We start from the raw sequence: 22,332 nt of genomic DNA on the forward strand, positions 1-22,332 counted from the left end.
ATCTGTCTGGTCATTTCCTGTTTTGCAACAGTGGCGTCTCCGGCAGCTATGACAACAGAAGTTTTAATATGGGTGGGTTGACACCACTAAAGAAGAAAACTTTGGCCTGTAAAATGCCACAGAAAGTGCTGAAATGCACCGTGGAAGTGTATATTCAAGCTGTAAGTACGGTTATATTCACTATCCAAGTTTGAAACCATAGCTAGCTTGCTATCCACTTTAGCACTGATTGTTAACATACCCAGCTTGAAGCTTGTCGGTCAGCGTCATATGGAACGGAGCAAAGAAATATGACTGGCTAGCTAACCAACTAGTTGAAAACTGATTGATCAGATAATTTTGGAAATCTACTTAGCTAGCGTGTTCGTTGTTAATATTCGATAGTTACCTAGCAGATATATTGCTAACTAGACTAGCAGATGTACGAAAGAGAACGGTACGAAAGAGAACAGTATAGCTTGTCAAATCTACAGCTTCCGATTATCATTACATACACAATAGCTATAGTTAACTAGTTATTAGCTGACTATAGCCCACCAAGTTAGCTAGCAAGTCAACTTGCCACCTTTTCTCAGGCAGTGTACTGTAGCCCATACCAAAATAACTACTTGTAAAGATTGGAGATCTTAATACCTTTAACATTGCATAGAAATCAACCGAGTGATGTTGCACGGCGGAATCATTTTGACTGACACACAATAAAACCAATAGCATCCAATACCACTTATGAGTGGTTGGCAGTTATACAATTGAAGTGTTGGAATAGAAAATATTACGAATGAAGGGTTTATTTTGGGAGTGTTGCAAACATACACTGATAAAATCTGTATCTCAACAAAAACACATTTTTAACTTACAAAAAATTCAAGTTACTCACTCATGCGAAGCACTGTCTATAAATCAGTAATTCAAACTTGCAAAATCTAGGCCCGACAGTATTGATATCAAAATGATATCACCAATTTACAGCAAGGGTTCCAAAGAAAGCTTTATGATTCTGGGCAACTGAAAAATCCTTTGGCCCAATCTATTGCCCCGTGAATAATAACTAAATATTTGAAAATCATCAACGCATTTACTATTTTTCTGTTTGATTGTGTACTTCATTAATGCATATTTTGTCATTGCTAGATTACCTGCCCAGGAGTGGTGCTTCCATACCAACCAGATGTATACCTAAGTGTTTGTGTCATGGGGCAATACCAGAAGACTCTTTGTGTGCCTCCAGTTTTTCCACTATTATTCCATGAAAAGATGGTGTTTGAGAAGGTAGGATAGGACGCAGGATCAGCATTGCCTGGAAATGAGTGCAGCGATTGGGCACAGTATTAACATAATTTTAAATGAGTGCCAGACATGAACATTGTATCCTTTATCTTTGTTTGAGAATTAATTAGTATTTTATACTTAATTTGTTTCTTTTGTTTTCTCACAGCCATAAAAAAATGCCCTTTTAAATTGTAAAACTACAATTTTATCCACAGACAGGCATGTTGACAGTTCTAGATTAATGTTACATGCCATCTCTCCATCTCTGTTTGAAATATTATAACCTTTTAAACCTCAATGTGCAATAGAGGTCTTGGATCCATTTGCCACTGTTAAAAAGCTGTATGCAATACTTGAATGTGTGGTTTTCCCCCACAAGGCCTTTTCAGAAGCCATTGACCCAAGTGACATTGCTGATCTCCTGGAGCGTAAGTGATCCCTTGTGGGCTATTTGCAATCTTTAACCTTTACGCACAAACACACACACACACACACGGTATAATAAATCGACTACTTCTGTGTGTTCTCTTTACAGTTGACACAACCTGCTTTGAGCTGATTCAGCTTGTTCCCCCAGGTATACTGCATTTCTGTCTGAATTTAAGCCCTCTTAGGCATTCCGAGTCATTTCCGTGCACAGTCGTGTCTTGCACCTTTAACATAAAAACTAAAGACCAAAAGTAATGTAGTCTTAAACAAAGTCTGACAGCAGTGTGCCTGTGACTGCAGAAGGAGAAATCTTGGCCACAGTGGAGGAGAACACACGGGACTTTCTGTATCCAGGCCCCAGACTGACCCCCAGAGCTTCTGGTCCTGAGAGAGAGCTACTAATGAAGAGATCCATCTCTTTCCCTGTAGGTCCCTCCCTCAGATGGGGTTTGAAATACCTCCAATATATTTCTAAAATCAGCCATTCATTTTGTTGCTACTATTACAAGTACTGGTTGCAGATTGTTGCCACTAATTGATCTGGCAACCATCTTGCTGTCAGCAGGTGCCCTCTGGTATTGTTGTTTTTTAACCTCCTGTTTCAAGAGCTTTCTTTTCTGGTCTTTCATCAGGGAATTTCTCCCAAAATAGAATTCTCGACAACTTCTGTCATTGAGGAATGTGAGCTGAAAGATGGCCAGCCCGCCACCCCTGTAAGTTCATTGTTTCTTTAACTTCTTACCAGCCCTGTCTCATCTGTGCTCACTGCGACATTTCTTAATCATGAACAACACTAGCATGTAAACTTTTTGTGGTCAGGTAAGCCTCAAATCCAAATGCATTAAGTTAAATAGCTGCTCAAACACGGCCATTTCAATATTTTATGCACTACATTTACAATATGCTCTTGAATTTTTTGTGTGTGTGCATCTAGGTTAAAGTCAGATAAATAACGGCTGGGTGTATACATTAACTAGTGAAGTGGTCCTCGACAAGTCAAGCGGACAGACATTTTGTCTGTTATTGATTTCGGAGGTAAAAAAAGGGAGAGATTGATCCTGTGACAGATAGGTATTCCGAATCATTGTCAAAGTAGCTGCAGCTGGGTGTTGAGGAATTATCCCTATACCTGTAAAGAATGGCACTGTCAACCAGTTTAATTGTGTTCTTCCAAATACTATTTTCTTTGCATAGATCTTGACATTTAAGTCGTTTGGCAACATGTTTTGGGTGTATCAATCTCTTGCGAAAGGTAATTACAGAGACCAGATCATTAGAATTGATATCCTCGCCTGAAATCTGTAGTTTGGTCTTCAAGGCTCTTTGTTGGGACAAACATCCTGTTCATTGGTCCGTCAATCAATGTTCATCTCCGAGCCTCGATGCTCCTCTCGAATGCATAAATACGAAAGGCTGTGGCACTCCACAGGTTACCAAAAGCAAAAATTCTCAATCTTAGGTTACAATAATATGTGCTGATACATTTTCACCAAACCTCTGTCTTTGTCAGAGGGTGCCAAATTAATCATCACATCCATTTCAAGTTATGGTATAAATAAAATGGCATAATTACAAATACAAGTGCAAGATCTGCACGGAATCATACATACTTGCTGAACTCAAAATAAAAATAATAAAAATAAAATTGAGCATTTCAGTTTGGATAAGAAAATAACATACCCTATTCATTTCCTGAATGGGTAACAAGAATCACAATTGATTTTTTATTTTTAAGCATAAAAGAGTTTTCCCTCATGATTCCATTATCCATTTCATTATTTCAGCCATTTTATTTTCAGTGTTGATTTTCCATTTAACAAATACTTGGGGGGGAAAAAAGGCAGCGTTTAACAAAAACCTCCCAAATCTGTTTTCTTTTAACAAAAAGTGTACTTTCTGTGAGCACTGTGAAACCAGGGGGCCATATTCCAAGGCTCATTATAAGAGCCATTCATTTTAATGGAAATTATTGATAAAATGCCAGGCATTGAAAGAGGCTGGACGTGCTGTAATGACCCAGAAGGAGATCTGGATCAGCCCTGAGACGGAGAGAACCCTCGCTGCAGTGCTTGCCTCGTGCCTTAACGATGCTGATGGATATTTAGGAATCGCATTAAAGTGGCAGCTTGAACAACGTGTTGAATCATTTCCCGTTTTTAACATCCTTCTGCCGGGGTCCATAATAACTCCTTTCCCTCCAATTGACCTGCTCTTGGGTGCACAGTTGACTATACCTCTTGATGTTTCATTTTTTTCTAGTCCTTCAGACAACTGTCATACAGATTTCTGGCACAGATGATTCTTACGCCTTTTTCTATGCATGTGTCTGCTTTGCGAAGTCTCCTGTTTTTGGACTCGACACAGTGTTCTGTTAAATGGGTTTTTCTCTGCCTGCTTTGCATGCATTTGAACAGGGCTCGTTTCTTGTTTAATAAGCTACTTGTGGCTCTGGCTTTGTTGTTTCAAGGACATTCTGCTTTATCGCCCATTACCAATACCACCAGGCCCACTAATCACATCAGACAAGCGCGACTCCTGGTAGAAAAAGGGCTCCTTTGTGTTTTGACCAAAAAAAAAGGAAAAGAACGAAGAAAAAAAGAAAAAGAATGCTTAGTTTAATTTCATTAAATCTGTCTTCTCCAAATAGCAATCTCAATCAGGATTTATTTATTCCACTTTTAAAAATGAGTTAATATGCCAGGATGTTCCAATTAGCATTTAAATTATCTTTATTTTCACAGCCATGTAATGCCATTATCATATTTGTCTGAAGCTGGCCATCAAATGCAATTAACATTTTTTTAAACTTATTTATCCCAGCATCGCCTGCAGGAAAACTGTTATTGCAACTCAGAATTATGTTAGCTGCTATTAGAATTATTGAAGTAATTTGCTGGCAAAGGTGATATTAGCTGTTATACAGGAGCATGATGTTTTTAGTCTAATGCTTTTGTAGAAGAAATAAAGTCAGTGGAGAACTATTGTCTGTGCAATAAGCCTGGTTCATTATTTTCATAATTTCCAACTCAAATCTTGTTCTTTGTTGGCATTTAGTTTCCATTCCACAATAAAACAATGCCGAAATTGAGCTTTCTCTGAGCTGTGCAACGGAAAATGACATAACAGACCTAGAACTCATTTTCATATAGGCAGTGTAAAACATTTTAGGTTAGTATATGCCAGTACGCATATGTATAAATCAGCAGCAACAAATGCGACAGGTTAGTCAACCTGATGATTACCTGTAGATGCTGTATTTTGATGCTTAAATGAGATTATCAGAATTTTTATTTTAAGGTACTCCATACTGTGAATAAAAGGTGGAGGCTAGTCCTTTTTGTGTTCCCATTGTATTCCTTCTTATTAAGTTTCCAGGGGACTTCACAGTGATTGGCTGTATAAAATAAACAACACGGGTAATGAGATATATTACATGCTCAAGAACAGGATACACAAATACAATTATTCAGAGAAAAGGTTTTTTTTAGCAAACAGTAATTTTAAGTCCCGACACGGTTGGTGTTGGAACCCCTAAACTACTAAAAGAACATCCAGAAATTATCCCCTTACAGCTGTGAGTCTTCTCAGGAATGTCTGTATCAGCTTTGCACATTGAGATTCCAGGATTTTCTTTACATGAAATTTGCTCTGAAAGGTCAGACAAAGAATGTAAGTGGACAGCAATTTTTATGTCATACCACAGATTTTCAGATTTAAGTCTGGGCTTTGGCTGGACATTTCCAGAATACTGGCCATCTTGTATTTAAGCAATTCCTTTGTATTTTTGTCGTGTACTTTGATTTGTTTTCCTGTTGGAACATGAATTTTCACCCTAAATTCAGGATATGGACTAAAACAGGTTCTTCTCAAGGATTTTTTCTGTATTTGGCTCTATCCATCTTGCTCCAAGTTTTCCAGTCCCTCCTGCTGAAAATCAACCCTGTAGCATGATGCTGCCACCACCATTTTGACAGTAGGGATGGTTGGGTGATGGCTGCATTTAGTTTGTGCCAAAAATATTGTCATTCAAGCGAGTTACTTGTATAGGAGTAGAAAAAAATCCTTGTATTTTAATTTGACTTAGCAACACAGCAAAATTATATAATCAATAGGGGTTGAGTAAAAACTTTCAGAAGGCACTGTGTGCTTCCGACCATTGTCTTGCCAAACAGTCCATTTGCATCCTTTCCATCCTTTCAACAAAAGTATCCTTCTCCAGATGCCAAATCTGATGCTGTACTCTGGAAGAAGCTGAACTGGCGCCCATCTAACATAAACAGTTGACGTGCAGTAGACTTAAGATATTCAAACTTGCAGTTTTAGTTGTCTCAGTCTCTCTGTCTGTCCACTCTCAGACCTGCCGTCCGACTCCAGTGAAACCCCGATCTGGCAGGAGGACCAATAAGAGCCCGGGGTCTGCTGGGAAAAGAAAACCACAGGCCGCTGCGTCCAATAGCTACGAGCATCCCACGGTGGCCTCCCAATCGCGCTCTCCCTCTCCCTACACCCATCGCCGCATGTGCCAGCTCTCGGAGGACAACGCTCAGCGGCTCAGCCACCTGCAGCTGGGCCCTTACAAGTTTAAGAAGGAGTCGGAGAGCCAGCCCCCCTTCCTGGTGCGTAGTCTTCTGCCTTCTGTGTGTTTGAGTGCGCCTCATATTGCCTCTGTGTTCTTCACAAGAGAGGGCACGTAATTATTTGGAATTAAGAGTAGAATTAGTTGTAATATTGAATTGCTTCACCCCCTGTAGTACACTGATCTTGTTTAATGATGATATAGTGTGTTTGTTTATTTGTTTATTTATTTTGAAAGGGAACTCCACTGGAAATACAAGAGTTTGTGTTCTGACTTTAAAATGAAGATTTTATTTTCTCTGATTATTTCTCTGATTATGTATATTATAAATCACTTTGCCTGTTGTTATGTCACAACAGGTGGCATTCAAGCTCTGAATCCTGAGCTTTTCATTTCAGGATTTTTTGTTGTTGTTATTTTTTTTTAAAGAGCAGAAATATTTCTGCTCTTAACCCCTCAGTGTTAACATGGGATAACGTACAGATCTTGTATTAGCTTTTGTGCAAACACTGCAATGTATCTAACAGGCTTGAATGGGTAAATCCTTTACCCTCTCCTCTGTATGCAGATCATTAGCCATTCATTAACTAGTCTTAAACTAGTCTAGCTTGCTAGATCTATATGGGGTAGTGAGGTCGTATTCTCTACAATTTTATATTAAGCCATTTTACATATTTTGGAATCTACCATATCAAGACTTTAAGAATAATAACTTGGGTAGTTGTGTCAGTACCCTGCATTCTGAATAACATAGCAAGCTAACATTGCCCGTAGTGTAACAATACTTTAGTACCCTCTAACCCACTAACTGAAATGTAATAAATTAATTTCACATACTCTGATTCCAGAGTATATAACAGTGCCTCTTTTGAGGAATGCAAGTGAAGTATTTTGAACGCTGTGGTCTGAAGACCTTTCTCTTCAGTCTGTACCTGGTTAACAGATTAACTCTGTCACTACTCTACAGGGTATTCCCAATCTATGATTTCTCTTATCACATGTATCCTTCTAACTTGATCCTCTAGCACTTTCATATTACCCTTTTATCTTCATCCAGGACTTATATTGCACGTGTATGATTATCTTGATGTTGTAGGTCTGTTTTATCTTGTTGTCATGCCTCATTCTAGTTTGACTTGTCATAACTTTCTGACCTAGTCTATTCTTACTGTGTGAACTGGACCTGATTTCCATTGCTATGGATAACGGTTATATCATGAGTATTGCACCTTATCGGACCTGTGTTTTGTAGTTGTCTAACGACCTTTGGTATCCCCTTATTGTATGTCGCTTTGGATAAAAGCGTCTGCCAAATAAAATGTAATGAAAGTTGCAGCTACTGGTGAAGTGAGAAGTGGGTAGAACACATTGAACACCTGTGTATTGTTTGGTGAAATTCCCCTTTAAATTTATGCAGAACGGCAGGCATTTGCTGGAGTCTTTTTTGTTTGTTCTTTGTTGTTTCAGTTTGATTAGTTTTAAGTGTTCATTGGAATCACAGCGAGTCCTGAGGTATAAATATCAAAGTGAGCGTGTTATTAAAGCAGATATGTGGATTTGGTGGCGATATTAGCATGGCATTTCCTACAATGTGGCCTTTAAATGGGAACATTTCGCAGAATGAATCCCGGGGCGACAATTAACCTAGGTAATTAAGAGTCAAACCGTGATTAACAAATACTTTCCTACTGAAGGAGCTTAGCCCACAGAATGCATTATCCATGTGTGTTTAAAGTCTGCACGCTTGTTTGTGCGGAAGTAAATAGCTCATTTCATTAGCGAGGGTGATAATATTGCTATTTAATTGAGGTGCCACCATTTTAATTGAAGTCTGTGGGAGTTCAGTCGTACAGGCACCTGAGTGGAGCCGCAGAAAGGAAGGTTGTCCTTCCCCAAACTTTCTCTGTTTGGTTTAACCTTTTGTGTTCTTTCTAGGAAGTGATTAATGTCGGAATGAAAGGCAAATACGGATGATTAATTGAGGATTCTGTCTTGTTTGTCCACGGAAGCTGGGCCTACACCGGCAGTCTCTCTCCCGTGGCTGAGAAATGGACTTGCCTGGAGATGATAGTAGTTCCTCGTGTTTAACGGAGTGTCAGGAGGTAGTGACTGTGTGCTCACCGCAGGTCCCCCGGACTCTGAGTGCCTCCTTAAACGAGACCCCCTCGTCCCAGCTCCCATCCTCTTCCAAGAGAAGCTTGTCTGCCAGCTACACCGCGGACAGCACGCTAGGTCTGTGCGCACGCCTTTCTGACTCCCCGTGTGTTCAGTAAACCATTTCATCCGTATGCATGTGACTGTTATCCCTGCGCGCTTATTCATTCCTGTTTGTTTTCTTTCTAGATCCCTCCCTTATCGGCAGTTATAGACCAAAGCCTCCCAGAGGACAAGTGCAAACAAATGTTAAGGTTGAATTCCTATGAAATTGTCTGACTGCAAAAATCACCGTTGTCAAAGCGAAAGAAATTAAATTTTAGCAGTGATCTGTCCATGTTCTTTTTTTGTATAAACGTTTGGCATGATGGAAAGGCGCACTGCAAGCGCAATGCTGCCCCCTGCTGTCACGGGGAGAGTTTTTGTGTGGCCTGCAGTAGCTGCAGCAGAGCAGAATCCCGTGGGGTGAGGGCACACACAGGGGATCGGGTAACTGCGGGCCAATCCCGTGTTCCGTCTGCATGAGCTCTGACTTTCCGCAGGTGAACAAAGGCTCCCTGAAGGTCCCGGAGTCCCCCGGAGAATTTTCCGCAAATAAGCGCAATGGCACCCCTAGTGGCGGTCCGCTGACAGTGCAGTCTACCCCAGCATCTGGCAAAAGGATTGCCCAGAGCCCCCTGCTGAACCGCTCTTCCCTGAGGGAAAGGTATGCCCCCACTGTCAGCACACACCTGCCTTCCTGCATAGGCTGTCCTGCATTTTCTCTTTATTTGCATTTTATTTTCATGGACGAATGCTTGTTCAAAAACCTCAGTATTTGGTCTTTTGGCTTTCCCACAACCCTCTTCAGGTGCATTTACATGGTGTAATGGAGTGTAATTAAAATGTATTTATGTATTTTTTTTGTCTTCACTGTCCCCAACTGGTATTCTCAGATGAAATGGTGTTGTTTTTTGTGGTCTGAAATCATTGTATTGTGTTGTTTTTTTGTTTTTTTTTTGTTTTTTTTTTACTCCCGGGTTAAAAAAAGACCTGAATGATATTTATAAGAATTTGTTTGGAATTTGTCATTCTTAGTCTGAAACCATTTCCATTTGCTCTGTTGATAAAAGGCGAGGGAAGGTAAGGGGGGGGGGGAAGGCGTAGACTCCCCCATATGAATTTCCAATTATATAGTATTGACAAAATGTGAACCTCATGCGAGCCCAGCCAAATAAAACGGAGCGTATGCGTCTAATCTTTATTGTGATCACACGTGGCAGCCAAGATGAATTTCCCCCTTCTTCAAATTATGGGATCTGATGTCCTGTCATGTTCGTTCATTACCTAAAAGAAAACAAAAAAAAAAAACACCCGCGGAAAATGGTATTGATTGTGTTTCTGCGAAACTGAACGCATTTGACCTGACGCGCGGTTTAATAAATTCTGAGAGACCCTGTCATTGATCCGAACAGCTGCGAGCTAAACCGCCAAATGTTTGTTTGTTTGGTCCTCCACCTCCTTTCTCTGCTCATAGTAAACATCGAAATCAATAGACAATTTTAAAACTGAAAGTAAATTGCGAGAAATGTATGGTGCTTCTCTCTCGGTTGAAAATGTGGTGAAAGTCGTAAAGCCGGAGATTACTCCGCCATCGTAGATTCCGGCAACAGGCCGGGAAGCACGTTTTTCGGAAATTCTTTGATGGGGAACAAATGGCAGGTGCTTAACTGAAGTGTGCCGTCCAGTGTGACTGTTGATGTTCTTAGGATGTGTCTTTTTTTTAAAGACATCTAAAACAGTGTCTGCACCGGGGCCTTTCAAAATCAAAACCAGTATGAGCATTAGAGAGGCAAGCACATATTGGGTCTGGCTACTTTTCTTTCATAAAAATAGCACTTATGATGGTTTTCTGTGCCTACTGAAATTACTGAGGAAATTCTAAACCAAGTACTTGAGTACCTGAGGTCAGTATCTGATGGACTGGCTGTAAGACCGACACTACAACACTGGTAGTGTTGATAGTGTATAATGTGGACTTTGAGAAAAGTCACATTTATGGGTGTAGATTGGGGGCATACTATCCAGAAGCAACCCCCTTGTGCTAATCGTGGAAGATATTTTGAATAATTACATGAACATTATACATGTGTACCTATCTTGTTTTAAACATATTGCACTTCCCACAATCTAGTACTACTCTGAGCAGCTTTTGCTGAAGCTCAAAGCCAAACCATTCCTGGATGAAGAGCACAGACTAGTGGTCAAAAGGCATACCTGCATACTGACTGAGTAAATGAGCATAACTAAAATGAGGGTGTTAGGATTATCATATTGAGTCTACGTATTTACTATACTGAGATTACTTAGCTGTTATGCATTTTCTGCTCTCCTCCCACAAGCCATATGTGCGTAAAATGCATTGTTTTTGTTCTGTTTCCTTGATACGTGACAGTCAGCGGTACATCTGAGGGAAGTCTGTGCAGCCGATGATAAACTATTATGAGCTTTTATGTTGTATTTTACGCCTGTCATCCCAGCTGTCATTCCGAGGTGTCAGAGTGACGCATTCCATAAGCCAGTGACAAATAACATGGCAAAATGAAATGTGGGCAGGGTGTTAACAGCTAATGTGATTTAGAGCATCGCACAACAAAGCGGCCCTTGCCCGACTTACATTTTCCTTTTATTTTTTTTAATGCACAATTCAAATCCTGTTTGCCTTTAGATCATCAGAAACACCATAATAAGATAAATGTGAATGATGTCTCCTTTAATGTGAATCTCTCTGGTCTCAGGTTCCAGAACAGTCCGTCCAGCCCCGGTCAGTGGGAAGAGATACATCGCAGAGTTCAGAGGTTGCTGAAGACCCATGGCGCCCACAGAACACTCACGTTTGTAAGTAGAACATGGCCTTTTTCCAGCAGATCAGTGACAAGCAGTACGAGACGTGTACAGTGACGCAAGATAGGAAGGAGACTTTGAAAAACCGAACCCACTTGTTTCATCGATAATTGTGACACACCCTTTGAAAATCATCACCATCAAACTAGATCTGTCTGGGTGCACTTCCGTTTAATTCACCTCTCTGTGACACGGGTGAATGAATCATTTCTGGCTGCGTTCCACATGACTTTCCTCCTCACTTCTATTTTAAACCCCTCGAATTACCTGTGAAGTTTCGAGGCTTTGAGTCGGGGATCTTGAGAAGTGGCAGGTGCGCTGTTATAAAGCATCGCCTCCTACACTTTCCGCTGGAATATCCTGACGCCAGAGCCGAGCGACATCTCGCTAATTACTCTAAAGCTGCAAATCCTCTCTAAATGAAAAAGAGGTGGCGCTCTGCGGGAGGGTAGATCTCCAGGCACAAAGCTGCTGTTGAGGGCTCATCTCCCCGACACAAAAAGAGGGAAGTTGGTACAAGTGGCTTCTCAGACGGCTGCCGGCGCCAGACAAGGCTGAATCTGAGCTTTAAGAGAAAAAACAAATGTAGTTCGTACATAATTAAAAGGGGAAAACGCGAGGATTTATTTAAAGAGTATTAAATCACCCAACTGACAGAACTGACCCCACCGCTGATTAGCAGTTTTTAAATAATAACTATAACTAGTTGTACATTTAACATTATTATTGTTGTGCAGCAGCATTGGTTTAGTATAAACCAGTATATTAGGTTTTGCTAGGTTTCCATTCCATTTTACATAAACATCAGCATTCATGTTTACGGATGCTGATATTATAGATGAACATCAACATTTGTTTTCAAAACCTAAATTTTGATCACTACTTATTTCCAGGGTGATATCACAAATCCAGGCCTAACCCTTAATGGGTGTCTTATCTATTTGGAATTTTCATTGCAGAATCAGCTAATTATTGTTTTGTTTTGTATTGCTGAATGTTTGTGATATCAGCATGTTGCAAACACCATAACACTTTTCTTTTGGTGGGCACCAGTCCATTTGTACATTTTCAGTCAGAGTACATAAATAATGTGTTAGTTTTTCTTTTTCTTTTTTAGTGTTCTATTTCAGTTTTTCTGAAAGTAACATTTGTCTTTTCAAATATCTTTTCTTCTGGGTATTATGGGTATGGGTATGTTATGGCAAAAAAACAAAACACCAAGGAGATTCAAGCATTACCAAGTGAACAGTCTAGTTATATTTTGTGTTTTGTTGGGAAAGTGATATATTTGTAATATTATGAAATTGATGGTTGATTCTTTTTGTTCATTTGTACCTTTTTTTGTATTTTCAAAAATGACATTAGAAGCACTGACATGTCCACTGCAAAGCGGCGCTGTCGCTTCAGAGCATTACTCTGTCCCTAAATGCCTTTGCGGAGCAGCACGTTTTTTATTTTATTTTATTTTTTATTTTTTATTTTTTTTACCCTTGACTCCCTGCTTTGATGACAGTCCCCGCGTTATTGTCCTCAGGAGCGGGAGCGTGCGACGGGGGAGCCTGGTCGGCGCGGGCCTCCGATCTCCTGCGATGACACCCCGCGTGACAGCCCCGTCCTGCGGGACAGGTAAACACTTTATCCCTGTCGCCGCGGAAACTCGCCGCTGACACCGTCACGTCGTAATGGCAGGAAAGCGGGCGGCCGTTTGTGCTCTGATGTGGCCTAATGGCCGCCGCGTCTCCTCACGCTGTGACAGGCGCTTTTAGCGCCGCCATTAGATTCAAATTGCCGTCCCTTTCTTATTCGTTTCGGGTCGTTTTGTGATCCGCGCGTACGGTTTTGTTTGGGCTTTCCGCACACGGAACGCAACGATGGACTAAATAATAACGATTGTATTAGGACAAAAACAATAAACAAAGATTGACGGTTTTCTGTTGGCTCCACGCTGTAAAACTGTTGCTCCTTCAGCACACCAAGAACTTTCTAACATTTAGTGTTTTCCCTTATTTACGGGCATGTTTATTTAGTACAGGGAAACTAGTACTGTTTCACCTGTCTAGGCATAATCCATGTGCTGGTTTACCTCAATTTGTGAATTCTGAAAGAACAAAAGAAAAAATATTATATTCCCCACCAGAGTAATTAAGACTAAAACATGGTATTAATTCATACTGTTCATTGCTCGATTATGTAAGGACCTTCCCTAGGTAGGTTTGTAATTGTACTTCTTAAGAACATTTCATCATCAGTTTCTGTTGGAAGTGACTGAGCATAAATATCATTTGGTTACTTGTATTGCTGTTGGTGGTTTATTGAAAGAGTTATCACTCATTTAGTAGCGTTTCTGTCTTTTTGGGGATTAGCCAGACCTCAAGTCTTACTGTGGATGAAGGGAATTAGTGGAATCTGTCATTACTGTTGTACTATTATTAAAAAATAAAACACTTTGAGCTGCAACCCGTGTATGAAAGGTACAAATAAGGTTTATTATATTATTGCAGTTATTTACTCTGTCTTTGAATTTAAGAGCATCAAAACCAATTGCAGATTTGGTGTAAATGTATAGTGCTGAACTGAAATTAATTTAATTTCAAATGTGAACTGCTTGTCCAGTTTGAAGCCTTTTTCACTGCAGATGATCACGTGTTCTTTCCTCCAGCACTGGGATCCCCGGTGAGGCTTCGGTCCATTTGGGCAACGGAGCTTTCTGGTCAAACAGAGCCGCCCAGTACAGAGGGAAACCCCACAGAGCCGTGTTCGAGGACAGTCTGGGTCAGATATACAAGAGCCTATACAAGCAGGCCTCTGGAACCAACTAGGAGTCCAGTCATCCATCAGCCGCTGACATTAGCTGTACTGTAATCAGCCCGTGAATAACACTGAACCGGGTAACAATCATTCTAAGAGCAAAATGTCTGTCTTGAGATTCAAATAAACAAACATTAATGTCTGCAGATTTGGCAGCTTACCCTTTTTATCTCCTGTCTCACACATTTACCGTAATAAGTTTGCACTCCGATAGTATTGAATTAGCATGTACACTGGTTTACGCTCTGTACTAATTCTTTTTTAGATACGCATATCCTGTGTAAGAGAGTAACACGTTATGCATAATATAACGAAATATTTATTTTCTGTATTTTATTCATTGAATTAAACTGCTTAATTAAACCAGATATGTGTTTTATGTTTACACAGTACAAGAAAATTCCTGTAAGGTTCCTACTTAACTATAAGTGGATTGTGTGGGGGGGGGGGGGGATGGATCGTCTTTACTGGCTGGCCTAATCGGACGTCTATACTTCCTGCAGTAACTCGGGTTTCTGCTGACACACAGAAGCCCATGGCTTAATTTTCTGCACGGCTAAGCACTCCTCCTCCTCCTCTCCGTGCCGCTGACCTTTTCTAGCTCATTTTCGCGTCCTCGTTTGAGCAGAATCTCTTGGATCAGCTCGAACGCAGAAACACTGCGTGCTGCGCGTGCAGCGGGGAGTCTCCTGAGGTCCTCCAATCACACGCGGCGAGGCGCGATTCCCAGAATTCCCCACGCTGTACCAGGATGCCCTGAATCCCCACGGCCTATCAATGTGGCAGCCCCTCTGTTGTACGTTCACTCCTTTCAAACTATTCCGTTAAAAACACGCAATGAACGATACTGCAATGGACCAACAAATGCACTTGGTATATAAAATCTGTATATATGCAATTATATTATTTATTCAGATGTTTTAGATTTAGGCTTTGTACGGAACACCAAGAGTGCCACAATGATGAATAAAAGAATAAATGTGGAAGTATAAAAATGAATAATAGGAAATTAATGTTAAATTAAGGAAATAATGTAAACATATATAAATTAATTGAAATCTTAAAATTAATATAGAAATATAACCAAGTTTTTATCATTTTCATATTTCAGAAAGATAAGTGAGAAATATTCAGAGGTGAAAAGTCCATGGGTCAGAAAGTATCATCCATCTAATTTCACCAGTTGTACCTCCCACTTTAGATAAGCAAAATGCAGGTGATTGGCGCAAAATATTGGGGAGGACTTTCACTTTCTAAACCTGGATTTTCCACTTCTGGCAATATAGCAATCATGTACCCAAGAAAGCTAGCAATCAGTTTTAGATTTGTAAATCTCAACTTTACAGAAGAGAGGTGACATGGAGCGTTAGATCTCGTTTTTTCTCAGCACCAGTGGTTCATTCAAGTCATTGATTGGCTAAGGAATCCACAAACCTTGGGCCTTCATTTGCAGTTGATTGAAAGGACACCCCAGCCATACAACATAGTGGGTGCAGAAGACGGGGAGAGGCTCTAAATAAATATGTTAATTCAGAATGAATGTACTAGATGAGGATCTGGAGGAGCAGACTGTAGCGTAGTTCTCAAGTCTGCCTTTTCTTCTCAGAGCTTTTACACTGCCAGCTGGGCTCGAGAGCCCATCAGCACAGAGCCAACAGGATCCTGGCATCAACAGGGCGTTCTGGTAGAACCGGGCAAACATATGTTTATTGCTTTGTGGTGTGCGGATTTGCACAAGTAGCAGGAGTGGGTTTGATCTTTCAGAAAATACAGAGTTCTTCAGGCAGGTTACACAGTGGAGTGCTATTGTGTTAAAAATAATAATAAAACAGCAGGATGCAGTTGTCTTACCTCTAGTTTTGGGTATAAAGCTCTGAGCTTCACACACGAGCGTTTTAAATGGGGGGAAGAAAGACCCAACACTTTGCATTATGCAGTTTATTACACTTGACTGGGCATTCCTTTTTTAAGTGTACTGTATAAAAGAAATTGCTGTAAAATGTCTTCCTTGTTAAATGATAGGTTCAAGGTGTTCACACCCAGCTTTAAAGGGTTTTTAAAAATCAGTTTGCATTCCTTTTAAAATCAGTACATATTTCTGTCCAGCAGGCAGTACTGACCTTTAAAAAATTAGTAGATCATACAAAACTATGTACAGTGAGGTTCAGCTGTAGTTAGACTCCCATTTCAGACTTTCTGTTGATGCATATTTATTAGGTTCATATATTTTTAAACAATTCTGAAAATGAAAATGGAAATCAGGTTTTTCTATACAATAAAAAAACTATAGCATGATAGTTGTTTTAATTTCTTCAGAATCTTCAACCTACCAAAGTTACATATTCTGGTCAAATGCCCTGCTTCTTGCGGAATTTGTTGTTTTTGCGATTCTTCTTGCCAGCTGAAAGGGCTGCTTTTTCTGTCATTATTTGCTTGTATTTCTTCTTATTGTAACTGAAAATGGTACAAAGAAACAGTGAATGAGATGTATAACCCAACAACACAAATACCCACAATTAAGTATAAACATGACTGTAACATGTAAGTAATGTGTACCAGGCAAGTGTGCTGTCAAAAACAAAACAACTTCATTCCCATTAAGTCTATGTAAAAAGTTGTGTAAGTCGCTCTGGATAAGAGCGTCTGCTAAATGCCAGTAATGTAATGTAATGTACGTCAGCTGACAGTGGACAGTGAGAAGACTAAACTTGCAACCTACTTTCTGAATTCCGCATCTGCAAGCAGCTCCTCCACCATGGTTCTCTTCCTCTGTTTCTTTGGAATTCTTGAATGGTAGAAGTCCACAGGGCTATCCACAACAGTGCCAACCTTATATAGACATATGAAGTATAAAAGACAACTGTAAAGGCCTGCACATATCCAACATCACAGCCAATGGTGGTCTCACCCATCCAAAAAGGTGCATAGAAACATGGTTATGCACTACAGACCTGGAAGTACTTGGGAAACCCATCTCGGTCATTCTTCTTGTAAAACCGTTTGGGATCCATCGCTGCCCTCATTTTTAGCACTTTAAGGTCATTTGTTAATTCCTCCGTCATTTCGGGAGCCTTCATATTAAACCATCCATCTCCAGTACTCTTCTCCCTCTCCTCCTGAGCACATCGAAAACAAACAAAATCAATATTACATTTATAAAAACAAAGAGGGCTTTCTGGACACAACATGGATCAAAAGTCTCTTTCAATATCATTCATACACTTTTTAAAAAGTTTATAAAGTAGGTTAAATAAAAAAGGCATCACATTCCAAAGGTTTTACCTATAAATTAACTGAAAACAAAATACTTTGCAGTGTTTAAAATAATTTGTAGAGACTGTACTCCACATTAAATTATACCCACTTTGCGCTTCAGTTTCATTGCATACTTGGATTCTCTATAAGGAGGAACAGACTCCTTCTTTTCAAAATCTGGGCCAATGACACTTCTCTGCATCACCTGGTAAAAGAGAAGATGTTCACATCAGCATCAAGACAGAAAACAGCTGTATAAACCAAGGATTGCACAATCCCATGACAAAACATTGGCACTGTTCCACAGATGTGGGTTATTTATTTTAAAAGATAAATGAACTCATTACTTACCCCATCTTGGTCCTTCTGTTCTTTCAATTTTTTCATGGCATTAGAAGCACCCTTTGATTTGCTCCCATCAACACTGATGTACAAGCCTCCAATATCCTTAACTTTCAGTCCTGGATTAATACTGGTGGACAACTTGATGCTAAAACAGATTGGCAGTGATCGCTGTTAGAAAATTAGCACTTATAAAGTGGTATGAATACATACATGATTGACCTGAAAATGGTGGATTAGATGAATCTTTGAACAACTGAGTTTCTTGAATTACACACATTTACATAAAGAGCTTGTACTTACAGATCTTTGCTCTTGCTTTTGAAGAGAATAGAATCATCTGCATCCTCATCTTCATCTCCCTCTTCATCCACAAATTCTTCATCCTCCTCATCTTCTATATCACTGGATTCCTCTCCCACTACTGCCTTGTCTTCACCCATTTTCTCCTGATCTAAATAGTACTTTCCATCAGAATGAAAGCCGGGCAGTGTGTCTATGACAAACAATCCATCATTCGACATCAGCGGAGAAGCTGCCTGGGCTTTTGATGGACCAGCCAGGTTCTCGTCTGGACAGATGATTTCCTCGTCGCTGTCAGAGCCTTCGCTGTCCTGCTCGTCCCCGCTCTCCCTGCCTGAATGTCCACCGTCACTGTCCTCACCTTCTTCATCGCTGCTCTCCAGCAAAATTGAGCTATAATCAGCCTTTTGTGCAATGCTAGGCTCCGTCTTTCCAGCTACTCCCACGCTTACACTTCCACCCTCTTCAGCTCCTTGCAACTTCTGACACACTGTGGAGTCTACTTCCATAGCACTATCATCCACTTTTTTTTCTTCAGACAAAGCAGCATCGAATACTATGACCTTAACAGCTGGGCTTGGAGGAACTACATCATCTACTATGTGGAGTTGCTCATCTTGGTCAGTCTTCACTTCCAACATCCCAGGTGTAATTATGTCATCTTTGCTGGTCTGTCTCTCACTCTCCTGGTTTTCTTCCATCAATGTAGACTCTAGGGCCACCTGGACATCTCCGGCCAGTGCAGCTTCCTCGACCATCTGAGGTTCAACCTTATCTTCCATGGTTACATTCGCAGCACTCACACATCCTTCCTCCTCTGCTATTAGAGTCTTATCATCCTCATTCACCTCTTCGATCAATGAACATTCCGGACTAACCTGTGAATCAACAACCATGGCAACCACCTCCTCTTCCTTAGGCTCAGCAGTTTCAGTCACAGTCACAGTTTCAGACTGACAAGTGGTATCCAGGGATACATCTGCTGTTGCACTTTCAATCCTCCCCTCCTCCTGGCTTTTTGGCTGTTCACTGACAAACGGGCCAGAGGAAGCAGGACCATCACAGTCATCTTGTTCCTTGAGAACATTCAAAGCCTTTTCAGTGATCTGTGGGACTGGAAGTGCCCGAACACTACTTCCTGATCCTGTACGACTGCTACACGGGGTGCCCTTTCCTCTTAAAGAGCTTGGGCTTCCAAGAGAGCTGTAGACGTCCGTTGCTTCGGATTCTGAATCTGATAAAATTACCGGGCCTTGCTGTGTGGACGCAGTTCGGCTGGGTGTGGCTCTCCTGGGTGTCCTGCTTGGACCAGATTCAAAACCTTCAGAGTCATGGGACTGAGGCTCACCGGCTGACTCTGGCTTAGCCCTGCTGCCTCGCGTTTGTCTCCTGGGCAAGGGGGAGCCATCTGCGTTTTCCTCCAGGTTTATGGGAACCGGCTGCACAGCTGTACCTCTCCTGGATCGTGCTGACCTGCGGAGAGCGGACTGTTGCAAGCCAGAGAGGCTGGAGGAGCAGGAGTCCACCTCAGAAAGCTCAGTGTCCTCTGTGCGTGATTTGGAGGAAGCCCTGGACAGTGTAATCTTCCTCTGGCTCCTAGTCAGCATCTTTGTCCCAGAAACCGCAGAACTGCAAGATTCTGCCTCAGAGTTTTCAGTGGTAGCATTTGCTGATTTGGCGGGTTGACCATCCGCGGGCACGCTCCTCTGACGACTCCTGGTAGCTCTACGAGCGCTAGTTCCTCGGTGGGCGGAAGCAGAGGAACAGCATGACTCCGCCTCAGAGAGGACATCCTGGTCCTTCTCAGAGCTAGGGTTTGGCAAGGCCAAGGCCCCTCGTCTCCTGCGGAGAGCTCCCTGCACATCGGCAGGGGCCTGCAGGTCCGAGACCACAGAGCAGCAGGACTCTGACTCGGAGACATCGGCTTCGTGCATGGAGTCTGGATGGTCTTCATCGCACACCTGCCGTTTTGACGACCTCGGCTTCCTCTTCACGGTGGAGCTTTTCATTTCTCGAGAGGCGGAAGTGCTGCCCTCCTCGCAGCAGTCATGCTGAGAATCACTAGTCAACTGGGACTGAGGTTCTTCCCTTACGGTTTTTCTCCTCGTTCTTGGGGTGGCAGGAGTTGCCTCCTGAAATAAGAATACATCAATGCATGTACACATGCGTTGTCATGCATTTTAAATCTATATGCTCATCATCTGAATGAATACAGCATGTTTATGAGCTTAAATGTGCACAAACTTAAATATCAATAGATGAGTCAGGATCAGGATCTCATCTTAAGGACCCGTCATTACATTACATTCTTTTTTTGGTAGACACTTTCGTCCAAAGCGACTTACAAGTGCATAATGAAGGTCGTTGGAACAACTACAGGACACAGATAAGGTTAACTTCTCATAAAGTATCAATATCGATGACCATAATGTAAACCCTGAAGAGCAGAATCTATTCACATTTAACTTATCATAAAATGAACACAGCAATACAGATTCCAAACTTAGGTTATTCTACGTGAAATCAACAGTAAAGTGGCACAAAATTGAAGAATACCAATACCCAATATAAGAAAATGCTTGGAATTTTTCTCTCATTTAAAATTATATTGGATAAAGTATAGATGTGCTCATAATATGCCTGCCATACCACGTGAAAAACAATACCCAAACATGAACATATGCACAGCACTTTCTTGCTATGGAGATTCAAAATATACGCATGATGGTGTTATGGTTTTACTAGGAAAGTCCCACGGAGATAAATACTAGATCTAATACTAGGAATACTGTTCACGTGCATACAAACTGTAATATTCCACTCGAATTTGCGGTTTACATGAGCAAACAGCCATTTTGCCCACGTAATCTGCAAACATAAAGCAGCCATTTAGTCTTGAGAGTACAGCCATGCAGCTGCCGAGCCAACTTTTCAGTATTAGACAACATGTGTTTGCTATAGTTTCGTAAAATACCAAGCAAACCAGAGTAGTTTACTATATAGCTTACTGGAAGGAAAACCTTAAGCTTTAATAATGCATGTACCGTTTAAGAAACCGCACACGTGTCGCTACACAGACCTGCACTGATCTCATAGGCACCAGGCACCAGTTAGCTATAGCTTCACTGTCAGACTAGTTTGCTAGCTACAACGTGGACAGCCAATCGTACAGCGTAGTGGTCGACAGTAAGCTAGATCTAGCCACTGCCACCGAGCTAGCTAGAATTTTCATTTTTGAAGAAGGCATAGTTAGTTAGCTCGATTAAAACGTCCCTAGTCTAAATCCCACGACAGACGGCAAACTTACCATATTGACAGCAGGCTCATTTTTTTCTGTATTTGGGGAGCTCACGCGCACCCCGCTTCTTGTGGCGACCATGCTGCCTCTTGGAACTCTTCCGGGGTAAAACAAGCTACTTCGACAGTGGCCAGACTCGACCAATCTACTTGCACGTAAGATAAGCAGGAACAGTAACACATGCTAAACCCGGCTAAACCAATGAACAGCCTACGTTATCAAAAACATGCGCGCGCATTTTTGCAACGGAAGTATGGCGTTGTTACTTTGGAAACCGGTGGAACAGTGAGGGAGTTAGTTCTTACATCATTTTCTGAACTACTTAAATACAGAAAATACAAATATATATCTGGCCACTAATCAGGGAACCATTTCATGATATCCCCTACCAGAGGCGTTATAATTAAGATGTTCTGGCAACCCTGCTGCCTTTGGTTTATAAGCAGCAGATCAGGGCAAACTTGGTCAGGCTCATAGTGCCACGAGGTTAATTTATGTGTAAATGAGGAAAGTGTGGTTATTTGTATGTGTAAATGAGCAAATTGCACCTTTTAGGAGTTAGACACACCTTTAAGCCTGCCTGCCAACCCCAGGATTCTGACTGCACACCATTACATGTGTACTCTAATTTTGCCTGGTCACTGCAAGCAGCAATACATTCTTATCAGAACATTAGTGGAGTTACATGTAGTGTTCAAAAGTACACTCACCTCTTTAAGTGAGAGTAAAGTGGAACAGTGGATTTATGATGCCTTAATAAGAACATTAGAATATAATGTACAGTAGTGTATTGCTTTTCATAATACACTACTGTACATTATATTCTAATGTTCTTATTAAGGCATCATAAATTTATATCAAGCACCAATACAGCATGCATTTTTAGTGTGTGTATACATTCTGACAATAATAGCCGTACATAATAAATAGAAATCTCAAACTCGTGATTGATGACAACAGGCAAATGCTTACTTTGTGTTTTCTGTGATGCCTCCTGATTTAACCATGATTGTAC

The 22,332-nt window shown here is 41.1% G+C and overlaps 2 protein-coding genes across 2 annotated transcripts; one reads left to right on the forward strand and one right to left on the reverse strand.

The window, feature by feature from the left end:
- spata6 (spermatogenesis associated 6) lies at positions 1–14,485 on the forward strand. Its single transcript, XM_064333334.1, has 13 exons — positions 1–161; positions 1,132–1,269; positions 1,649–1,697; positions 1,805–1,846; positions 1,999–2,123; positions 2,331–2,411; positions 6,054–6,314; positions 8,401–8,506; positions 8,618–8,682; positions 8,971–9,134; positions 11,206–11,305; positions 12,846–12,937; positions 13,971–14,485. Exons 1-13 carry the CDS (start codon positions 69–71, stop codon positions 14,128–14,130), a joined length of 1,476 nt encoding a protein of 491 aa, XP_064189404.1. The 5' UTR covers positions 1–68; the 3' UTR covers positions 14,131–14,485.
- Positions 14,486–16,312: 1,827 nt separating this feature from the next.
- dnttip2 (deoxynucleotidyltransferase, terminal, interacting protein 2) lies at positions 16,313–21,486 on the reverse strand. Its single transcript, XM_064333333.1, has 7 exons — positions 21,327–21,486; positions 18,020–20,151; positions 17,726–17,864; positions 17,484–17,579; positions 17,071–17,235; positions 16,839–16,948; positions 16,313–16,573 (listed from the first exon to the last, which is right to left on the reverse strand). Exons 1-7 carry the CDS (start codon positions 21,396–21,398, stop codon positions 16,468–16,470), a joined length of 2,820 nt encoding a protein of 939 aa, XP_064189403.1. The 5' UTR covers positions 21,399–21,486; the 3' UTR covers positions 16,313–16,467.
- Positions 21,487–22,332: the final 846 nt, after the last annotated feature.

This window comes from Anguilla rostrata, chromosome 4 (assembly GCF_018555375.3).
Source record: "Anguilla rostrata isolate EN2019 chromosome 4, ASM1855537v3, whole genome shotgun sequence".
Lineage (NCBI taxonomy): Eukaryota > Metazoa > Chordata > Actinopteri > Anguilliformes > Anguillidae > Anguilla > Anguilla rostrata.

What these genes read in the sequence shown, in the direction of transcription:
- spata6 (XM_064333334.1), top strand. Translation starts at nt 69, where the DNA reads ATGGGTGGGTTGACACCACTAAAGAAGAAAACTTTGGCCTGTAAAATG. An exon ending in CATTGCTGATCTCCTGGAGC is followed by an intron (nt 1,698 to 1,804) that starts GTAAGTGATCCC and finishes TTCTCTTTACAG; the next exon opens with TTGACACAACCTGCTTTGAG. An exon ending in AGAGCCAGCCCCCCTTCCTG is followed by an intron (nt 6,315 to 8,400) that starts GTGCGTAGTCTT and finishes TGCTCACCGCAG; the next exon opens with GTCCCCCGGACTCTGAGTGC.
- dnttip2 (XM_064333333.1), bottom strand. Translation starts at nt 21,398, where the DNA reads ATGGTCGCCACAAGAAGCGGGGTGCGCGTGAGCTCCCCAAATACAGAA. An exon ending in AAAAGCAAGAGCAAAGATCT is followed by an intron (nt 17,865 to 18,019) that starts GTAAGTACAAGC and finishes AATCTGTTTTAG; the next exon opens with CATCAAGTTGTCCACCAGTA. An exon ending in GGTTTCCCAAGTACTTCCAG is followed by an intron (nt 16,949 to 17,070) that starts GTCTGTAGTGCA and finishes TGTCTATATAAG; the next exon opens with GTTGGCACTGTTGTGGATAG.